Source organism: Myxocyprinus asiaticus, chromosome 1, assembly GCF_019703515.2.
Source record: "Myxocyprinus asiaticus isolate MX2 ecotype Aquarium Trade chromosome 1, UBuf_Myxa_2, whole genome shotgun sequence".
NCBI lineage: Eukaryota > Metazoa > Chordata > Actinopteri > Cypriniformes > Catostomidae > Myxocyprinus > Myxocyprinus asiaticus.
In genome coordinates, this window is record NC_059344.1 from 13945455 (window position 1) to 13965505 (window position 20051).

At 37.8% G+C, this 20051-nt stretch overlaps 1 protein-coding gene across 1 annotated transcript in view; it reads left to right on the plus strand.

Annotated features, from left to right (window-relative positions):
• Positions 1-407: 407 nt before the first annotated feature.
• LOC127444793 (multiple C2 and transmembrane domain-containing protein 2-like) overlaps positions 408-20051 on the plus strand; it is a 49566-nt gene continuing 29922 nt past the window's right edge. The window contains exons 1-7 of the mRNA XM_051704339.1: positions 408-512; positions 7259-7802; positions 13367-13487; positions 17673-17815; positions 19198-19274; positions 19355-19466; positions 19584-19616. Of these exons, the coding sequence (XP_051560299.1) occupies positions 7344-7802; positions 13367-13487; positions 17673-17815; positions 19198-19274; positions 19355-19466; positions 19584-19616 (945 nt within the window). The 5' untranslated portion in view covers positions 408-512; positions 7259-7343. The remainder of the gene's footprint in view (positions 513-7258; positions 7803-13366; positions 13488-17672; positions 17816-19197; positions 19275-19354; positions 19467-19583; positions 19617-20051) is intronic.

A 20051-nucleotide genomic window follows, 5' to 3' on the forward strand; every position in this document is an offset into this window, starting at 1 on the left:
TTTTCTTTTCTCTTTACATCATTGTAACTCTCCTAAAATGTACCTCATACATTCCCTTCTAAAGGGACTTTGTTACCCTTTCACTCAAAGCGCTCGCGCTTGTTAAAGAGTGGCTTGCTGTCATAGCAACCATGATAAGTTTTGTTTCCATTTGTCCTACGAAGTCTGTCTCGTTAAAACGATGCTTGTTTAGAGGTGGACGCTCAGTATACTGCAGTCTTCCAAAAGAGACACAGCTTCTCTCACCTCACGCACCAACAACGTCTTCATGTTTCCCCTCCTCCTAAATCGTTCCACTGTTTTAAGTTTAAACTGCCCCTTGTGTCGGAGCTATTCGGTATTCGGTATTATATTACGATATATAACGTGTCGCCCCGCCCCATCGTCCAGACTGCAATCTGGGGCTGCTCAATTTATTTACAAGTCACACTGAAATGTTTTCTCTCCGGTCCAAAACTTGAGCGCTCCCCAAAAAAAGTAAAAGTGGAAATGGTTTAAAAGCTCGACTTCAGGTAGGAATGTTTCTGATAACTTCTGATAAAGTGACCTATTCAAACAAGTGTTTATTTATTTAAATAAATAGACTGCTGAATACCTGTTGGGACAGTCCCCGGAAGGCTCTAGTAGTTCTGTTAATACTTTTATGACACTTTTTTTAAAATCTGTGTTTACCCTTAATCTCTCCAAAATGTCCCTGACAGCATTTCATATGACAGACAGATAATAATCAATCACAATGCACGTGCTTGAATGTTTGTATGGTTCATAACTGTTGCATTCAGCACATTTTTGGTTGTCACTTTGTAGACAGTAATAGATTCTCCTTTGTGAACGTGAATGGAGTTTCAGTCCATTTTATTACGGGAGGGACAACATTTGACTATTGTATGTTCGGTTTGACAGTTGTGGTAAGTGCCATCAGTAGGAGAAATGATGCTGTGCTGAAATGTTGCACGGTAACCTATTTGAAAAAAGGTAAAAATCTTTATTGCGCTCTATAATCTTATTATTGCTTTCACAGAGCACTAAAACAGGGTTCCCATGGTCATGAAAAATCATGGAAATTCATTGGTCAAAAGGTGTGGGAACCAGATAGATAGATAGATGAAAAGAAAGTGAATATATACTATATGCACAATACACCATTTACACAATATGCACACTTTATACATAATCTACTACACAAATATATTTTTAATTGTACACCATATGTAGCCAGAACAGTTGTACACCATAGAAACAGCTGTGGGTTCTGCCCTTGTTTGCAAAACATAAGTAGCATTTTTTTTTTTTTTTTACTGTTATGTTATCCGGGGTATTTACAAATGGTTTAAATGTAAACAACCATTTTGATAGGAAACCAGACATTCTCAGGTGTAAACTGGTCTATGTAAGGATGGATTTATATATGTTTTTCATCTTTGTATTGACAGCTGCATGTATTTACCCAGCCATTTCCTTTCATGAAAAGTTAGTTGACTTTTATCCAATCCATGATAATGGGTCAGACTGAAGAGGCAGATGCATCCCAGGTTGAGGGTGAGTTGCATGCCGTAAGCTCTGCTGCAAAGCCACCATGGCAGAGTTTTAATACTTGAAATGTGAGCTCATATCCTGTAGCTTTATACTTCCAAAAATGTATAACAATCGTTTAATCTCAACGTCATGTTCTCAGTTTTTAAACCCATAAGAGGATTTTGTAGCTATTGCCTTTTGGAGATAATAATGATGATGATGATGATGATGATAATATCATTATTATTATTATTATTTCTGAAATAAAAAATAACAAATGAAAAGAAAACAAATAATAAATAACACATGAATAAGAATTATAATAATGATATTGAAAAATAACATGTATTATATTATTATTGTTATTATAAAATAATAAATATTAATAAAAAATAAATAAAAACATATAAAAAGAAAGCATTAAAGGAAAACATGCAGCGTACAAAATATAAACACATTAAATAAAATACAATCAGAAAACCTCAACATAAAACACATAAACTAATCGTAATCAAAAGCCAGAGAGAACAAATAAGATTTAAGAGCCGATTTAAAACTGGCTAGTGAAGGAGCAAACCTCACATGTACGGGCAGACTGTTCCAAAGTTTAGGTGCTGCAGCAAAGAAGGCCCGACCACCCCTAGTTTTACAGCGACAACATGGGATGGTTAAGAGAAGCTGATTACTAGACCTAAGTGCTCTTTGGGGAGAGTAAGGAATCAGAAGGTCACTAATGTATTTTGGTGCGACACCAGATAAAGCCTTGTACACAAAAACAGCAATTTTAAAATCGATTCTAAACTTTACAGGAAGCCAATGTAAAGTCGCTAAAATGGGAGAAATGTGATCCCTCTTTTTTTGTTCCGTTAAGAAGTCTCGCTGCAGTATTTTGGACAATTTGAGGGTGAGAGTTCACAATTTGAGGCAGGCCACAGTATAGGGAATTACAGTAGTCCGGGCGTGATGTTATGAGAGCATGAATTACAGTCTCCAAATCTTTCGGGGGTAGAAACTAATTTTGCAACCGATCTCCGATGAAAGAAACTGCCCTTTACCAATGTACTGATTTGTTTCTCAAAATTTTGTGACGAATCAAATGTAACCCCAAGATTTCTTACATGAGGTTGAACACTGGCAGAAAGAGAACCTAAATTAAAAACAGATGGAGACCTGGAGGAGCCTAAAATCAGAATTTCGCTTTTGCTTTCATTTAATTGCAAAAAATTATTAGCCATCCAACATCTGATCTCCTCAAAACAGTCGCAAAGCGTGTCCAAAGGATAACTACTGTCAGTTAGTAGCTGGTAGATAAAATTGTGTGTCGTCAGCACAGCAGTGGTAGGAGATCTTATATTTCTTAAAAATGGCACCCAAGAGGAGCATATAAAGTGAAAAGAGAAGAGGGCCTAAAATGGACCCTTGGGGCACACTGCATAATAGGGGAACCGACGAAGAAGAAAACTTCCCAATGCTCGCTGAGAAGGTTCTATCTTTGAGGTAAGAGGCCAACCACTGCAGGGCAACACCCTGAATACCCACCACCTTTTCCAACCAATGTAACAGTATAATACTAATAATAGTAATGATAATTATTATGAATGTTTTTATCATTAATAAAAGTAATAATATAAGAAGAAGAAGAAAAAGAAGAAGAATGGCCAACATCATTTTCAAGATTGCCAAAGATTGTTGTACTTGTTTGGCAAAGCTTGTCCTCTCCATAAAACTAGATCTCTCTTTTTCTCTCTTTTTTTTGTTTTGTTTTGTGACACACACACATTGGGGCAGCTATCATTAAGAGGACTCTCCATAGACATAATAATTTTTATACTGTACAAACTATAGATTTTATCCCCTACCCCTAAACCTAACCCTCACAGAAACCTTTCTGCATTTTTACATTTTCAATGAAACATCGTTTAGTGTGTTTTTTAAGCGATTTGAATTATGGGGACACTAGAAATGTCCTCATAAACCACATTTATAGCGTAATACCCTTGTAATTACCAGTTTGTAACATAAAAAAAGTCCTCGTTAACTACTTAAACATGCCCACACACACACACACACACACACACACACACACTAAATTTGATAAGCACAGCTTAAAGGATTACTTTTCAGCATGTCATACTCCCTATAGTTTTTCTCTGCATTTGTGCATTTAAAATGTTCTGCTCTCAGTTCTTAGACAATGTGCGTCATGACTGTTTTCTGTGCTAACATTGATACTCTGATAATGATCTCTGGCTGGCTAGTTGTAATGATATTTATGACATCTGGTTTCCCTAAAAACTCACAAAACTTCACACAGATTTTTTGAGTGTGAAAGTGGTGGATGTTTTCTGTAAATGACATGTGACAAGTGGTACTTGCATATACAGAAGTCATCCCCACGATGTTAGGGTGTTGTAGGCGGTTGCCATTGCTACTGTACAATGTTGCCAAAGTGTTCTGAATAGTTTTTAGCATGGTGCTATGTGGTTGCTAGGGCATTGCTAGAGTGTTCTGGGTGTTGGCTAGTTGATTGTTTACTGGCCCAAGTTAAAATAGCCCACCCCCAAGTCTCTATAACTAGCTATGTTTCCATCCAAGTTGCAAATGTAATTTATACGAAAAACCATATTATCACAAAAACAATGTGTGAATAAAGCTGCGTTTCCATCCAAGGGTGTTCAAAAGGATGAAATCATCACTTCCGGAGAAATTGTAGCCACTGTGAGTGTTTTATTATTAAAATACTGGCGGTTTTGAGCACGCAGACAAAACACTATAAAGAACTTTGTATCATGTCTGGGAGCGACAGCACGTCACACACTTCTGGGAGCGCTATATACAGTATGTGCGTTCATCCATCCTTATGACTATACCGTGCGGATCTATAAGATACTGTTCAAGTTTGTTTTCGACTCATTTGATCTCACCATTATTTCAGGATAACCAGAGCAGCATTTCAGATGCGAAGATTGGTCCACTTGTTAGGCCAGTAATGAACGAGTTTTTCAGTCACATGACCTTTTTGATGCGCATCTTTTATTCCTAAAAAATTCAGTAGGAGTGAATTCGGTAAATCATAGTTTATGCGCATTTCTTCTTATCGAATAAAAAAAAATTATCCACCTCAAGTGAGCGTATCATTTTTTTATGTACATTTTGGAGATTTATTCACATCTTGGTGTTTCCATCCAGAAGTTTTTATGCGATATCCCAAAATGTGCATAAAAAACTGTGGCAGGGCGGAGGGCGGAGGGCGGGGCTGGCCCGTGATGCTGCACACCCAGCCCCTGATCAGGCTGATTAAGCCCGAGAGGGATGAAGGCGACCGGAGGCAACAGTTCGAGTGAGAGAGAACTACAGGCAGCTGCCCTGCATGTGTTTTTTTTCTTCTCTCTCTCCTCTCTCTCGCCCGCTGTCGCTCCGTGTTGGCCTTTCCCTCTAATTTTTTTTGTTGTCGTTGTTTTTTCCCTCCCCTTGTCACCCTCCCAGGTCCGAAGAGGCGGGGATGACCTGCCGGCAGGTGGGGCCGGAAGTTCTCTCTCTCTCTCTCTCTCTCTCTCGAACTGCCACCTCCGGTCGCCTTTATCCCTCTCGGGTTTGATCAGCCTGATTAGGGGCCGGGTGTGCAGCATCACGGCCCGGCCCCGCCTTCCGCCCCGCCACAAAAACGTTGATGGAAACATAGCTACTGATATTCTGTTCCCTAGATATGGCTTGGGTCCCTCCTTCAATGTACTGTACGTCTGTGGTATGAAAATAATTTGCTGTTCACTTAGAACAGTAAATGCACACCTCTCCTTATGTCTGTAGCATGAACAGTGTGGCATGATTTACGTGTCAAAGTTTAATATTAGGGATGGGTTTGTTAAAATCCCTAACCTTAACCCTAACCTTAAGTTTGAGCAATAGTAATAGTGATGCTTGCCTTAGCAAACACCACTAAATAATCTGAGCTGAATCCCTGTTTCTGTGTTCTAAACGTCAGCACTGGTGTGTGAAAAAGCCTTGGTGTGTAGCTGTTAAGCCACACTATTCTGCCAAACAAAGATAGGGGATAAACTTTGAATCACATAGAGGACATTTGAGGAGCACCTGTGAATTACACCCACAACATGTTAGACCTGTTTACAAGTACAGAGAATTGTTGCGCTCAAATAGGACTCGTATATCCTTGGGTGCGTGGAGCAAAAAAAAAATATAATATCCAAAAACCACAACAGATGCTGTCCGTACACTAAATGAAGTGCAGACCAAGAAGGTCTATCAAAATTATTGTTTAATTTAGACTTGCATAGTGAAAAAATGCAAAGTGCAGTGAGTTAAAAACAGACCAGTAAGCAAACGTTTCAGCCCATAGCTTTCTTCAGTGCTCCTGAAGAAAGTCAGCACTGAAGAAAGCTATGGACTGAAACGTTTGCTTACAAATGTAAACATGAATTTGGAGAAATGCAGCATTGTGCCTTTTGCATTTACTGTAGATCAAATTACGTAGATATACAAGATTAAAAAAACATATGAGTGACACGTGTTAGTTCAAACAAAGATTATTGATATGGCAATGTTTTTCTGGTAATAACACACTTGGAGACTTGTCTCAAACTCTCAGTTGACTTGAACTTGGACTTGATTTATCAATTGTGAATTGAATGGTTCGCGGAAAAGCGTTTAAGTGAAGGAAGGTTGGAGGAAACGGAATGAAAAAGGAGGGCTTGGTGACATCAGCTTAAAACTCATTTTATACATTAGTTATGAAGTCGTTTCAGAGGCTGAGCAAGTAACAGTTTGATTACAAAGACAAAAAGGGGCGAATTCATTAAACCAGGGGTCAGCAACGCGAAGGGGTAATCATTGGCACGTGAGCAACAGCGAGGGAGGAGTAGGCTACAATATTTAAATAAAGTCCCTGGTTCCTGTATGCCAATCTACCTCTTGATGTGATTCAGCCAGCACTTCACTTTCAGTGTAAACGCTAAATGCAAGGAATGCCTTCCTCTTTGTCCGCTCCTTGTTAAAAAGTCGCCAACCCCTGCGCTGCACTAAATAGTTGCGCTACTTTTGTGCATGGTATTTCGTGGTATTTATTCCATTCCAGGAAAATTAGACTCGCCATATATTTAGCTTCATTCACAAAACTCTATTTTGTGCTATTTGCCAGGTGCAATTAAACATTGTGCTTTTACCGCCCGAGGAAAGCAGGTGGTACCCTGAATTTACTTGAAAGAAATGTTTGTGTATATTGTCTTTTGATCGTGGCAGCAGAACTCCATCAAATAATGGAAAAGAAAGTTATAAATGTTAAAGTGATGATTCAGGTGTCTTTATCACAGTAGTGGAGTGTGCTGAATCCTGCTGTACATTTCCAGCAGAGTGCGCCAGGTCGCAATGATCTGCTGCATCCTGTGCTAGATAGCGCTTCAAACCAGTCGGCAAGATTGGGATTGCGCCATGCAAATTTCGTTCAGCACAGATTTTGTGGGCGGGTTTGCACCATTGCCTGATCTGTATAATTTTTATTTTACTGACTCTGTGCTAAACTAGCGTAGAAAGCACACGCATTGTGGATTTGGGGCTTAAAAACTTTGGCACCCATTCACTTGCATTGTATGGACCTACAATCATAAGATATTAAAAATCTTTGTGTTCATTAGAAGAAAGAAAGTCATAAACATCTGGGATGGCATGAGGGTGAGTAAATGATGAGAGAATTTTCATTTTTGGGTGAACTAACCCTTTAATGTCGTTGCAGGTCTTGGCCACTTGCCAGCTCTAGAGAGAGGCCTCTGTGACTGACTTGTGAAATTCTCATAAACGCACACTCATACATACTTCTCATGGAAGACAATAAATCGGTGATTGGCACCCTGCGGCAAAAAGCCAAACTCTTTCGATACTTGTGGGTGGGCAGTGACAAAAATCTTAACAAGCCTGAAGTTAGGGAGGAACACTTGCTGGACCAGCGGATGAGCGTTTCCGTAGCAGACGTCTTGCAGAGAACTAGGGCATCCACCCTCAAAAGCCCCTCCCACAAGCAGCAAGCTGATGTCCGGCCTCGCTCCACCTGCTACAGCAGCCCACCTACCCCCCTCAACCTGACTCTGACAAAGAGAGGGTGCGGCACCGGGGTCGCTGATTCGCTGACCATGCTGGTGGACTCGACCGGCTGGCCATCGCATGACTCGGTCACCGATGGTCCATATGAGGAGCAGAACTTCTCAGAAGCTACAGAAGAGATGGAGCAGGTGCTGCAGATGAGGGACACACAATTGCCTTCGTCGGAGAGCTTGACAGAGGTGATGTGTGCTAGTAATGATGTTTCAGTTGAGTTAACCATCAGAGCGGGCGAAAAGGAAGTTTTCTGTTCTGTTGTTTTATATGGCCACTTTCTCAAGATTGCATAAACTTGTTTGCATTTAATTTCTTTCTCTTTTGGTTTCCCAAAATTTTAGGACTTCCTCGTGTGCATTCTTACATTTGTGTGTAGTCAAATTGTTTGCAATTTGAATGGAATGTCCCATTTATGCATTTTTGCATGCTTTCAACATGACTGCATTGTAATGTAAATCAAAGAAAGAATTAATGTGAAGTTAGACTCGTACAATGCAAATTAGGTAGATAGTGCCAGCGTTTTGCAACTTTTTCTTTTATTTTGCCTACTTACATCCAGAATAGAGAGCAAAGCATCACTCCCATTGTGCAATGCATTTCCTCTGCACATGAGCAAGTCATAACCTTTCTAAAGCAGTAGAATGTTGTGATCTACTTCTAGAACAAGCTGGTGCTTCTCCATTTGTTTAAAATGCAAATGATCACCCGGGAAGTGTTGTGATACCTGTACAGTACTGTAATTCCAAAAAAAAAATAAACAAGCAAATATAGTTCTCTCACAGTCAGGTAGAAGTGGAAGTTTTGTTGTATATGCTGTTAGGTAAGGTTGCTTCCTTTTGCTTTGGTGATCTTCCTCTTTCCTTATGATGTTTCTTATGGGTACTGCTTGTGGATGCTTTGTGTGAATATTTGCAGCTTTCTGGGGTGAGTAAGCTATGAAGAATTGATGAAGGTGATTCAGACACTTTGTAAGAACTTAAACATTTATAAGATTAACTTTGAGTTTGCAGTAAGGGAAAGCCCTACACCTCTCCACTTACCTTTAAGACAAAAAACATGATCCTTAAAAGCATTTTAAACAAAAAAAAAGTACATAGCATACACTTAAAATAGTTATTAAAGGCTTGACAGGCATTATACTGTATGCTTATAACTCAACCCCACCTTAGGTGTATAATCATGCAAAACCAGGACATGGTTTTGTTTTTTGAGGTTTCTTAGCAGAGGAAATGCAAATTCCTCAGGTTCTTTTTAATTAGTCATGTGGCTTTTCATTCATCCCTGGAGCTAAGGAATTTTTAAATAAAAATATTAAGGTCAGTGATCTTCTGTGCTATTCAATGGCAAAGTACAACCAATGTAATAAACAGTTTGAACAAGCATATTATCACTATCAATTGCAAGCGATTCGCTGTGGATAAATGAGGAAATATCTTTACGGCAACACCAGTCTAGTGCTTTGTGAATTACTGGCTTCTCTGATCATATCTAAAAGAATTTCACGCTTCTATTTGATGTGTTTGTTTTTGGACAACAGAAGCCACATTTCAGCAGAAATGGTTCAGATACATTTTCCATGCATGACAACGAGCATAATGATGTAAGTTTTAACATAGTGATGTGTTTGTGTATACTGTGTTTGTGTGTGTTCCAGTTTACTATTAAATGTTATCAAAGGACAATTAGAAGGGTACATGAAGCAGACATAGTACCTCAAATGCCCCTGAAATGGACCATATTGTTCTCCGTGGCATTCTTTTCCTTATCTGACATTGAGAGTTCAAGGTTTACTTCCAGAAAATGCCACTGTCAAACAGAGCACAGAATTTTCACAAATGACTTTGCAAATAGCAAGATTCTATTATGGTTTATGGTGCTCACTACTAGATTTTATGTGGAGTGCATTGTGGATTGACAAATAACATGCCCATGAATATTTTATTCAACATCACGATTTTAGGTTAAAATGTATATTTAAAATGATATAGGGTCCAAAAATATCTGAGATCACATTTAAAACCTGGAAAATAAACAGAGTTTTAAGATTTTAAAGATTTAATCCAAAGGAAATAAATTTTCCCACCTTTTCCAATTGGAACATACCTTTATTTAACTAAAATTAACCCTCACCTCCCCATTCTTTAATACAAAATCTTTGAATAAATACATAAGAATGAGTTAAAATCAACACCAATGAATACAATAAATAAAAACATTTGCACAATTAAAACCCAATAAATATTGCAAAATGGTGAGTAAAACAATAAATAAGTCCGTGGAACACAATACAATTCTGTGATGGAGGCTCTCCATCACACACCCCACCCCTTAAAACTGACACTCTAATCCAGAGTGTCAGGACAAAGTCAGCCACAACAGCCCACAGTCCCCAGAGAGTCTAGGGGCACTCACGACAATGCCCCAATCCCTCGACCGTCCATCTGGGGCTGCAGTCGCCCCTCCCATGGTCGAGTTCTCCCTGGTATCCTAGTCGCTCCTTCAGCTGACAATCCATGCTAGGAAGCTCTTCTGGGACCTGCTGCTAAGCTGACATCCAGCAATGGGGTTGTAATCACGAGTCTACCAAAACTGTCCTGGTAAAGTATAAACAAACATGGGGGTCGGAGTCCTCATCTCAGGTCTCGCCATCCCCCTCCTTAAATTGGGGTTGCCACCAGATCTTTTCAAAGCTCCTCCACGTACTCTGGTTCGCTCGACTCCTTCCGCCACTGGTCTGGCTCCTGCCAGTTGTTGCACACTCCTAGCAGGAGCCCGACCTGCCAGTGTGTCCTCCCGGGCCTGGATCCCACCGCTGCCACCATGTGTGATAGGGACTGGAGCGGTCACAAGGAGAATCACACCAGAGAGAAGGAATGATGTTCCAAAAAAAGATGTTTAATCCATTAGAGGTGCAAAATGCGAAAATAAATAAGTGTTTAAAAGCAAACATAAAACCAAGGTTACATTAAAAAAAAAAAAAAAAAAACGGTCTAAAAGCTAGACCTGTTTTAGGTACTAACATAGTACCAACTCCCCTCCCTCAGCTATAGAGGCGGAAGTAAATTGCACTCAAGCAGCGCTAGCAATCTTGTCCATGTGCTCTAAACACTTGTAGTCCATCTTCCCTCTAGTGGCGGCTGGGTTAAATAGGCAAAATTTCGCTCCTTTTCCAATTGGAGCATACCATTATTTAAATAAAATTAACCCTCACCTCCCCATTCTTAAAAACAACACCAATGGATGCAATAAATAGGACGGATAAAAACATTTGCACAATTAAACCCCAATAAATATTGCAAAATGGTGAGTAAAACAATAAGTCCATGGAACACAATAAAATTCTGTGATTGAGACCGATATCACAGTCACTTAAGGGTTTTTATAGGTAAACATCACAATCCCTTTCGATTTCCCTCAAGTATTTACTTAAGTATGCCCTTAAAAACCATTAAGTGTTGCATAAATCTGCTGTAAATAAATATGAATAAAACTGCTATTTTCCTAAGTATTTATGGTTAGGAAAACTTCACCTTAAGTATAGGTTGAGTTTCAAGGTTTTTATAATGAAGAAATAGCTACGTTTATACAACCAATTGAAGAGCATAGTGTGTTGATGTAAATTTTTCACGATAGGGAGAACCCAATTTAGACCATTTTAGAGATGAAAAACTGTTGCAGGAGTACAGAAAAACTTTAACAGTCATTCAAATAAAAATATAGTATAAAGTATTTTCTATGTGGTAAAATTGCCCAAGTGTTGGTTGGGACATTTACGATCTTCTGAAAGTTGGCAGAGACATGTTGTGTCCATGGTAACAGTAGAATTTTATTACGGTAAAACCTTGCTCACTGTAGTAAATCCCTTAAAAGGAATATTAAGTTGACAGCATTGGTGGAATAATATTGATTACCACAACAATTTATTTCGACTCGTCCCTCCTTTTCATAAAATTAAAAAAATAAAAATCAAGGTTACATTGTGGCACATACATTGGAAGTGAATGTGGCCAATTTTTGGAGGGTTTAAACACAAATGTGAATCTTATAATTTTATAAAAGCACTTGCATTCATTTTTCTGTTAAAACTTGTATATTATTTGAGCTGTAAAGTTGTTCAAATCGTAATTTTTATTCATTTTAGGGTTTGTTGACATCATCATGGTAACAAATAGGGCTGCATGATTATTGCAAAAATCATAATCGTTGATTATTGCCCTTGATATTGTAATCGCGATTATTAAGGTCCATTAAAATATTAAATTACTGTGATGTCACAAAGTAAGCAACCGTGCGGTTCTTCAGAGTAGCAGATTTCAATGGTGGATATGAGCTGTGCTCCAGTTTCTTTTAAGAATCTTTTAAGCAATAAATATTGTAATAATGTTTGTGTAACGTTGGTGTCTTGGAGTGGAGGAAGAGAGGAGATGCAGGAGTGGAATCTTTAAACCCTTTAATTATAATCATAGGAGTTGAACAAACTATCAGTCTAAACATCAAAACTTAGCACAACATAACACTTCAAGGACTGACAAATGATGAAGAAAACTAAAGGGTATTTATACACAAGGAAACTAATGAGTGAGTAGAAGGCAGGTGCGGATGATGAGCAGATAGAAGTGATTAGGGCAGTGAATTCTGGGAAATGTAGTGCAGGGGAAAACTTCAAAATAAGAGTCCTTGAAGAACATGAGGGAGACAGACTGTGACAGTTTGTTAATGTTAATATTTTATATTCGGACATGTTAGCAATTGGTTAGAATACTCAACCACTGCATAAAAACACGCTGTAAAGAGAAAGCATTGAATTGAATGCTGCAATCATCAGTTTTCACGATTGCATAATCGTGGCAGCCACAATCGTAATTTCGATTCGTTTTTCGATTAATTGTGCAGCCCTAGTAACGAAGTTGTAAAATTGGCTATAACTTTACACAGAAAAGGTTAGTAAGTGATTTTATCACACTAAAATCATGTTTACATGCATATTGTTTATGTATTATTGCTTTATCTTTGAAACAGTGAGTATTTTAATGTTTAAAAATTGTCCCCATTCACTTCCATTATAAGTGCCTCTGTAACCTAAATTTTTGCTTTTTTAAAGAAAACGAGGAATGAGCTGAAAACAAATTTTTGTGGTAATCAATATTATGCCACAAATGCTGTCGATTGAGCTTAACTTGTATTGAACCCGGAAGATTCCTTTAACGGTTTTCCTTACCTAAGAGAAGTGTATAAGGGATTAAATGCAACACCCTCAAGTCATTCCAGTCCTGCGGTGCAACAAATGAATTTTTAAAAGTTCAAATTGTCAGAATTGAAATCTCGTTTATTCGCCAGTAATGTGAGGTACTACAATTTCATTGGTCACATTTAGCATCTGCTAAACATGCAATGATAGACACAGTTTCAATAATTACAAAGACTTGCACACATTATAATACATAATATACACATTACAATTTACAATCTACATGTGCGCATGTGGTCTCTCAATTAACATGAAGTCATAAAATCTTCATGTACAGTATAATAAAACTAAAAATCTTGTTTGAAATAGTTGAAGATGGAGAAGAGCATGGCACACCACAGGACATTGCTGTCACTGTTTGAAATTTCACCCGAACGTCTCAGACGTAGCCTCCAAATACACAATTAAAAGCTCAAATAAAAGATTGTATTGTTAGGAAGAAGACGGAAGACAAATAACGTTCCCTCATTTATTTGCCTTTTTTTAATTTTTTTTTATCAGATTCTGGATATGAGATCAGAGATGCCTGGAGTGAGTGAGAATCAGAGGGAAGCTCAGAGAACGTACCTGCTTTCTATATTTCTTAAGGAGGGACGTGGACTGGTCATTAGAGACCGCTGTGGTAGGTGTCAAATGTTTGTCTATAAACACACCACACCCTGAAACACTACACATATCCTGCATTGTAATTCCAGTCAATTAACCTTATATTCATGCCTATTTGTTAAGGTAAATATTGAGCTGAAGCTATTGTAGCCCAGCCAAACATGTGATTATAGTACAGATGAAGGTGAAGGGTGTAATATTCTCTGTTGAAATACTTAATCAAATGATCAAATCCCAATTTAATAGACAACTATAGGTAAGAGATTCATAGGTTGACTTCCTTGGAATGTGAATCCATTAATTATGTATCTTAGCTCTTTGAGGTGTTCTTTATATGCAAGGTTTTGAACGTTCACTGCTTTTCTAGGTGCGTTTTCCAAAATTGCACTTAACATGAATGCGTCAAAATGTGCTTTGCGTGCTACTTAAGTGTCACTGTCTGTATGAAGTGCTAAATTGTAGAATCGCTCACTGTTGTATATAAGTAAATAAAATATTAACAAAAGTGTCTGATATTAAAATCATGTTGGATTCTGCATCAAGTGTGTAAGTATTGCAACATTAACTGTATTGAATTTAGGTGTAATTCTGTGGTTGTCCTGCATAAGTCTGTCCCCTTACAATGTGCACTATGATTACTCCAGAGCACTTGTAGATCTACGGTTTTCTTGAGTACCACTTACAGTAAGTATGATACTTTAGAGAAAGGCAGCCCTGTTTGTTTGAGTGATTTGCTATGTCAGCTTGGCTCAACCAATGACATTGAGTTTGGGGGTGGGACTACCTGTATTCCAAACAATAGAAGAGGGTTTCGGGGCAGAAAACCCATTTGAAAACGATCATTATTGCTTGCTAACAAACCCCTAACTCTAAATTTTCATGCAGATCTTTTGTTTACAGACGTGAATGATACCTCAAATCATGTGGCTGCTTGAGGAGAGGTGTGCTGTTACTTTTCTAAGCAATCTGACTTTGAATTTTGGCCCGGCGGACGATAAAACAGGCGAAAATATTTCAAAGACTTGCATTGAAGGAAGGACCCAAGCCATATTTAGGGACTAGAATTTCATAGAGCCTTGGAAGGGCTCTTTTGACCACCAAGACAATGCTAACAACCATCTAGCAACCCCTTATAACCATAGTAACTAACTACATAGTAACATGCTAACAACCATTCAGAACACCTTAGCAACCACAAAATGTTTAGTACGGAAAAGCACAACAGCACTATCATGTTCCAGCGATCAACCTGCCTTGAGCCAATATTGCTATCCTGTAAATTTACTTTATCACTCTATGATCACTCTTGCATCAATTAACAACATAATGTGTGCATTGTATTCATACTTTAGCCAACATTCTTCCACTGGTCTTTCTGATTTAGAGTTAAAAAATACAGTTATGAATATGAGGATAATGTGTATGGATCTCTTTCATTCATTTGTTTATTGCTTGTTTTGTGGCTTTATTTGATAAAAAAACTTGTGGTTTTAGAGTCAACATGTGCATAATACCTTTATTGCACACATACCTTTATTGAAGATATCATAGTGGCATTTCAAAATGTGAGTGACAAAGGCTCAAATGAGGGAACAACTGAGGACCTGACCTACCCTGACTTACATTAACACTAAATGCTGCACTCTACTGGTGCAGTGGGGTTATTTTCCAAGTCAGTGCCAACTGGACCGGTTCGATTTTTTTCCTCTCAATGGGGCAAAACAAATTTCCATGTAAATTACACACTGCCTGGCTCAAAAAAATGTTGCATACTCTAATATTTCGTTGGACTGCCTTTAGCTTTGATTACGGCACGCATTCATCGTGGCATTTTTTCGACAACCGTATGCAACGTCACAACATTTATTTCCATCCAGAGTTGCATACATTTTTGGCTGAGATCTTGTATTGATGATGGAAGAGTCGAACCACTCCATAAAGTCTTCTCCAGCACGTCCCAAAGACTTTTAATGATGTCAGGACTCTGTGGTGGACAATTAATGTGTGAAAATGATTCCTCATGCTCCCTGAACCTCTCTTTCACAATTTGAGCCCGATGAATCTTGACATTATTGTCCTGGAATATGCCCATGCCATCAGGGAATAAAAAATCCATTGATGGGATAACCTGGCCATTCGGTACATTCAGGTAGTCAGCTGACTTCATCAATGGATTTTTAATTCCCTGATGGCACGGGCATATTCCAGGATGACAATGTCAAGATTCATCAGGCTCAAATTGTGAAAGAGTGGTTCAGGGTCAAGATCTCAGCCAAAAATGTATGCAACTCTGGATGGAAATAAATGTTGTGACGTTGCATAAGGTTGTCGAAACAATGCCACGACGAATGCGCGCCGTAATCAAAGCTAAAGGCGGTCCAACAAAATATTAGAGTATGCAACTTTTTTTGGGCCAGGCAGTGTTTAATTTACATGGAAATTTGTTTTGCCCCATTGAGAGGAAAAAAACAAACCATGGTTTGTACATTCAGTACATTCAGGTAGTCAGCTGACTTCATCGCTTCATGCGCTTCCCTTCTTACCCTGACGCGCCCATCACGTTGGAATAGGGTAAATCTGGACTCATCAGACCACATTACCTTTTTCCATTGCTCCGCAGTCCAATCTTTATGCTCCTTAGCAAATTGCTAATTTTTCCAATTAGCCTCACTAACAAGTGACTTTCTTGTGGCCACACAGCTGTTTACTCCCAATCCTGTAAGTTCTCATCACATTGTGCGTGTGGAAATCCTCTTACTGTCACTATTAAACATAGCCTTGAGTTCTACTGTCAATTTTTTATGATGTGACTTCACCAAGTGTTTTAGTGATCTCCGATCACGATCATTCAAGATTTTTTTCCAAGCACATTTCTTCCGTGAAGCTGATGGTTCACCACTATCCTTCCAGGTTTTAATAATGCATTAAACATTTCTTAACCAAATTCCAGTGATTTCAGCAATCTCCTTAGTTGTTTTCTTTGCTTGATGCAGGCCAATAATTTGCCACTTCTGAAACACAGCAACATCTTTTCCACAAACACAGGACACATCTTCCAACTTGGTTGTTTAAGAAATGAGAAGCTACACACTGCATCAGTTAAGGTTAAAAGAATTGTTGCCAGCTGAAACATATTAATCACTGCAATAATGATCCAATCATAGGCTCTTAAGTATCTGCTTATTTAAATCCAAACGGCACCTTTTTTTTTTTTTTTTGCCCAGGCAGTGTACATAAAAAACATTCTTTACTTAAGAACAATTCATGTGGGAATTGATTTATGAATCACTTACACATAATTTCATTCTGCTCATGATTCATGTTTTAGGCTCAATATTCTCAATACAGCTTAATTGACTCCCTTTATCATATTTTAATACGTAATCTTTTAAAGCAAATATAAACTTCCCAATGAGGGGCGGCTGCATGTTTAAACTTTTTAAATTTTAAAATAAAAGCATTCTCAAGAAGCGTGCTGGTTTGCTGGGGCAAATCTATAAACACGACTAAACTTACTGACTTTACAGCAAGTCTTTAGAATCTGAATGAGGGGAAATGATTGAAGTGAAAGCCATTTATTTCATGCATTATTCAGAGTTCACTGAAAGGTTATGAGTCATATCCACTGTACTTGCTTTTCAAACCATCTTAAATCTTAATATTAATGTTGCACATTTATGCCTTCATGGACTATACTATTGCTCAGAAATATGTGCAAGTGGTAAATGAAGAGAATGCTTTGTGTTCAATTCATTCCATCATTTTGTAGTATAATGTTGTTTATTTTCAACTTATTTTAATTGGTCGTAGAGTGTGACAAATTGATTTTTTAAAAGTTAAAAAATTCAATGTTGTCTTTCAGTTAATATGAACTCATATAAAGGTGCACATACTGTATAATAGAAAGCTTGATTTAGAACAACTGCTGAAATAATACACTTTTTTTTACTTTAGGAAGAATTCATGCAAGTGCTTTAGCCCTGTTTACTTCCATTGTAAGTGTATAACTGTAAAGGCATTTTTCTTTTTCTTTTTTTTTTTTCTTTTTTTGCTCTGATAAACAACTGAGGGATTAGAAAATATTTTGAGGGATGAAATTATTTTCTGTGGTAATCAACATTTTTCCACAAATGCGGACAATAGATCTTTACTTATATTGAATACAAAACATTCCTCTAAAGAAACTGTTATCTCCCTATAGGCACAAGTGATCCATATGTGAAATTCAAACTGGATGGGAAGACTGTATATAAAAGTAAAGTGGTGTATAAGAATCTCAACCCTAAATGGAATGAGTCCTTCTCCTTCCCAATCTGCAACCTGGACCAGAAACTCTTCATTAAGGTACAGATTATGGCTTTATACTGCGGGCTCTATTTTCGTGTGCTGTGTGCAGTGCTACGCGCAACGTCAACGTAATTTTCGTGACCATGCTAATTCTAAGTGCAATTTTTGTGCCAGCCAGTGCAAAGCGCAAGTGGCTGTGGGTGGGAGTGTTTGCGCTGTCTGTGGGTGTATGCGCACAAACTGTGGGTGTATTGAATGTTAATGAAGTGGCGCAAAGCACAAATTGCTATTTTCCTGAATAATAGGTCATTGCACTAAGACGTTTGAAAAGCACATCTTTCTTCAGTGCAATGTCTAAATTCAGTTCCTGCGTTTGCGGTTTGGAGATTCCACCAGCAGGTGGTAATAAAGTTCATGTCCAAACTCTGAAAAAATAGTGGAACATCAAATAATGTCCCTGACAATCACTGCTGTAGCCGTTTCATAAAAACAAAAATGTTTGAGATTTGTGTTAAACTATCTATAGGTCATGGTTTATTTTTCTATTATTATTATTATGTTTATATTTACAATTGTATTTATGATCTAATTTGTATTAGTATTTTTCCACCTGCTGTCGTAGAGTGATTAAGTCACTGCAAAAAAGGCCGGTGGAAGAAGTTGGAGATGGTAAAATGTTTGGATTTGGTGTGATTTTTTTTTTGACCACTTTGTTATTTTGATTATATTTTTGTTTAGTTTGAAGTGTAAACTGAATTTAGAAATATTTTTTCAATAAATGGATAAAATTTTTCAAAATCAATATAGGTAGAAGTGAAGAGCATGCCGATACAATCACTGTTAATACTAGACATGATATGCGTGTCAGTAAATGGAAAATCATTAATAATACATACATTCTCTATTACTTAACGGAGCTTGCATCCAAAACCTGATGAGAATCACAATTTCTATGCTTATAAAAGGAGTGTGTTACTGTCATAAAAATATTTCTGTTCTTCTAATTCATTGCATACAGTCCATTTACACTACCAACTTCTTATGAATGTGCTGTCTTTATTTATATCGCTGGTTTTTGACAGGGAATGGACTGTATAATAGGACGCAGATGGTGCAATAACCGGAGAAGAACCTCCGAATTAAATTGCACTGGACCATCCCATTTAGTGCTTTCCGTGCAAAATTCCGCCAAACCCACTTGCACCTAGACTTGGTGCATGCTTGCACAAAAATACCAAAACTTCATGGCCATGCCCATTGATTTTGCACTTATGAATTAAAGCATAGCGCTCCGCTTAGCAATAGTGCTTTTAAAATTGGGCCCTGTATGTATTAGGTTTAACATTTAGTGTGACACCTCTGTAGGATATATGATGGTATACTTCTAATGATAAATCTAGACAGATATTGTACATAAACAACCATGTTCATTAATTCAGGTTTACGATCGAGATCTGACAACGGATGACTTCATGGGGTCCTGCTCTGTTGTACTCAGTAAACTGGAACTTGAAAAGTAGGTCAATTTGAAATCATTGTGTTCAATGACAAATCAAGAGTGTGGTTTCTAATGCTTTTGTTATCTCGATTCTTTAGGAGCAGTGAGATGGTGCTACCACTCGATGACCCCAACAGCTTTGAGGACGATATGGGTGTCATAGTCATAGATGTCTGTTTATCTGTGAGAGATGACATAAACCAAAAATATGTAAGAAACTTCAAGAAAATTCAAAGACTTGCTTTGGCAAGCTAACAACTACTAACTCTACAGTACTAATTAAATGTTATGCTGCTAATGTTCTCATTGTTTGTTTCCATTGTGAAGAGGAGGGTGCAGAAGAAAAGAAGGAGCTTTACGGTGAGAAGGATTATTTAATTTTTACCTCTATTCTTTTACCAGTTGTTTGTTCATTCTTGAGTAGTTATGTAAAAACTTGCTCACGTACTTCCAGTAATAAATTCAAAGCAAACTAATCCATAAACAATGAGGCCGACTGCTGTTTCCTTTTTTGTGTTTATCCAGGGACAGTCTGTATGTTAAAGGTGAAGTGATATATATATATATATATATATATATATACACACAGTTGTGCTCAAAATTTTGCATACCCTTGGAGAATTGGTAATATATGTACCATTTTTAAAGAAAACATGAGTGAGCAGGCAAAATACATTTCTTTTATTTCTTATGGGATTCATATTCAACTGTAGGTTATAACAGAATGGCACAATCATAAAACAAAACATGGCAACAAAGAAAAAAATGAAATGACCCCTGTTCAAAAGTCTGCAT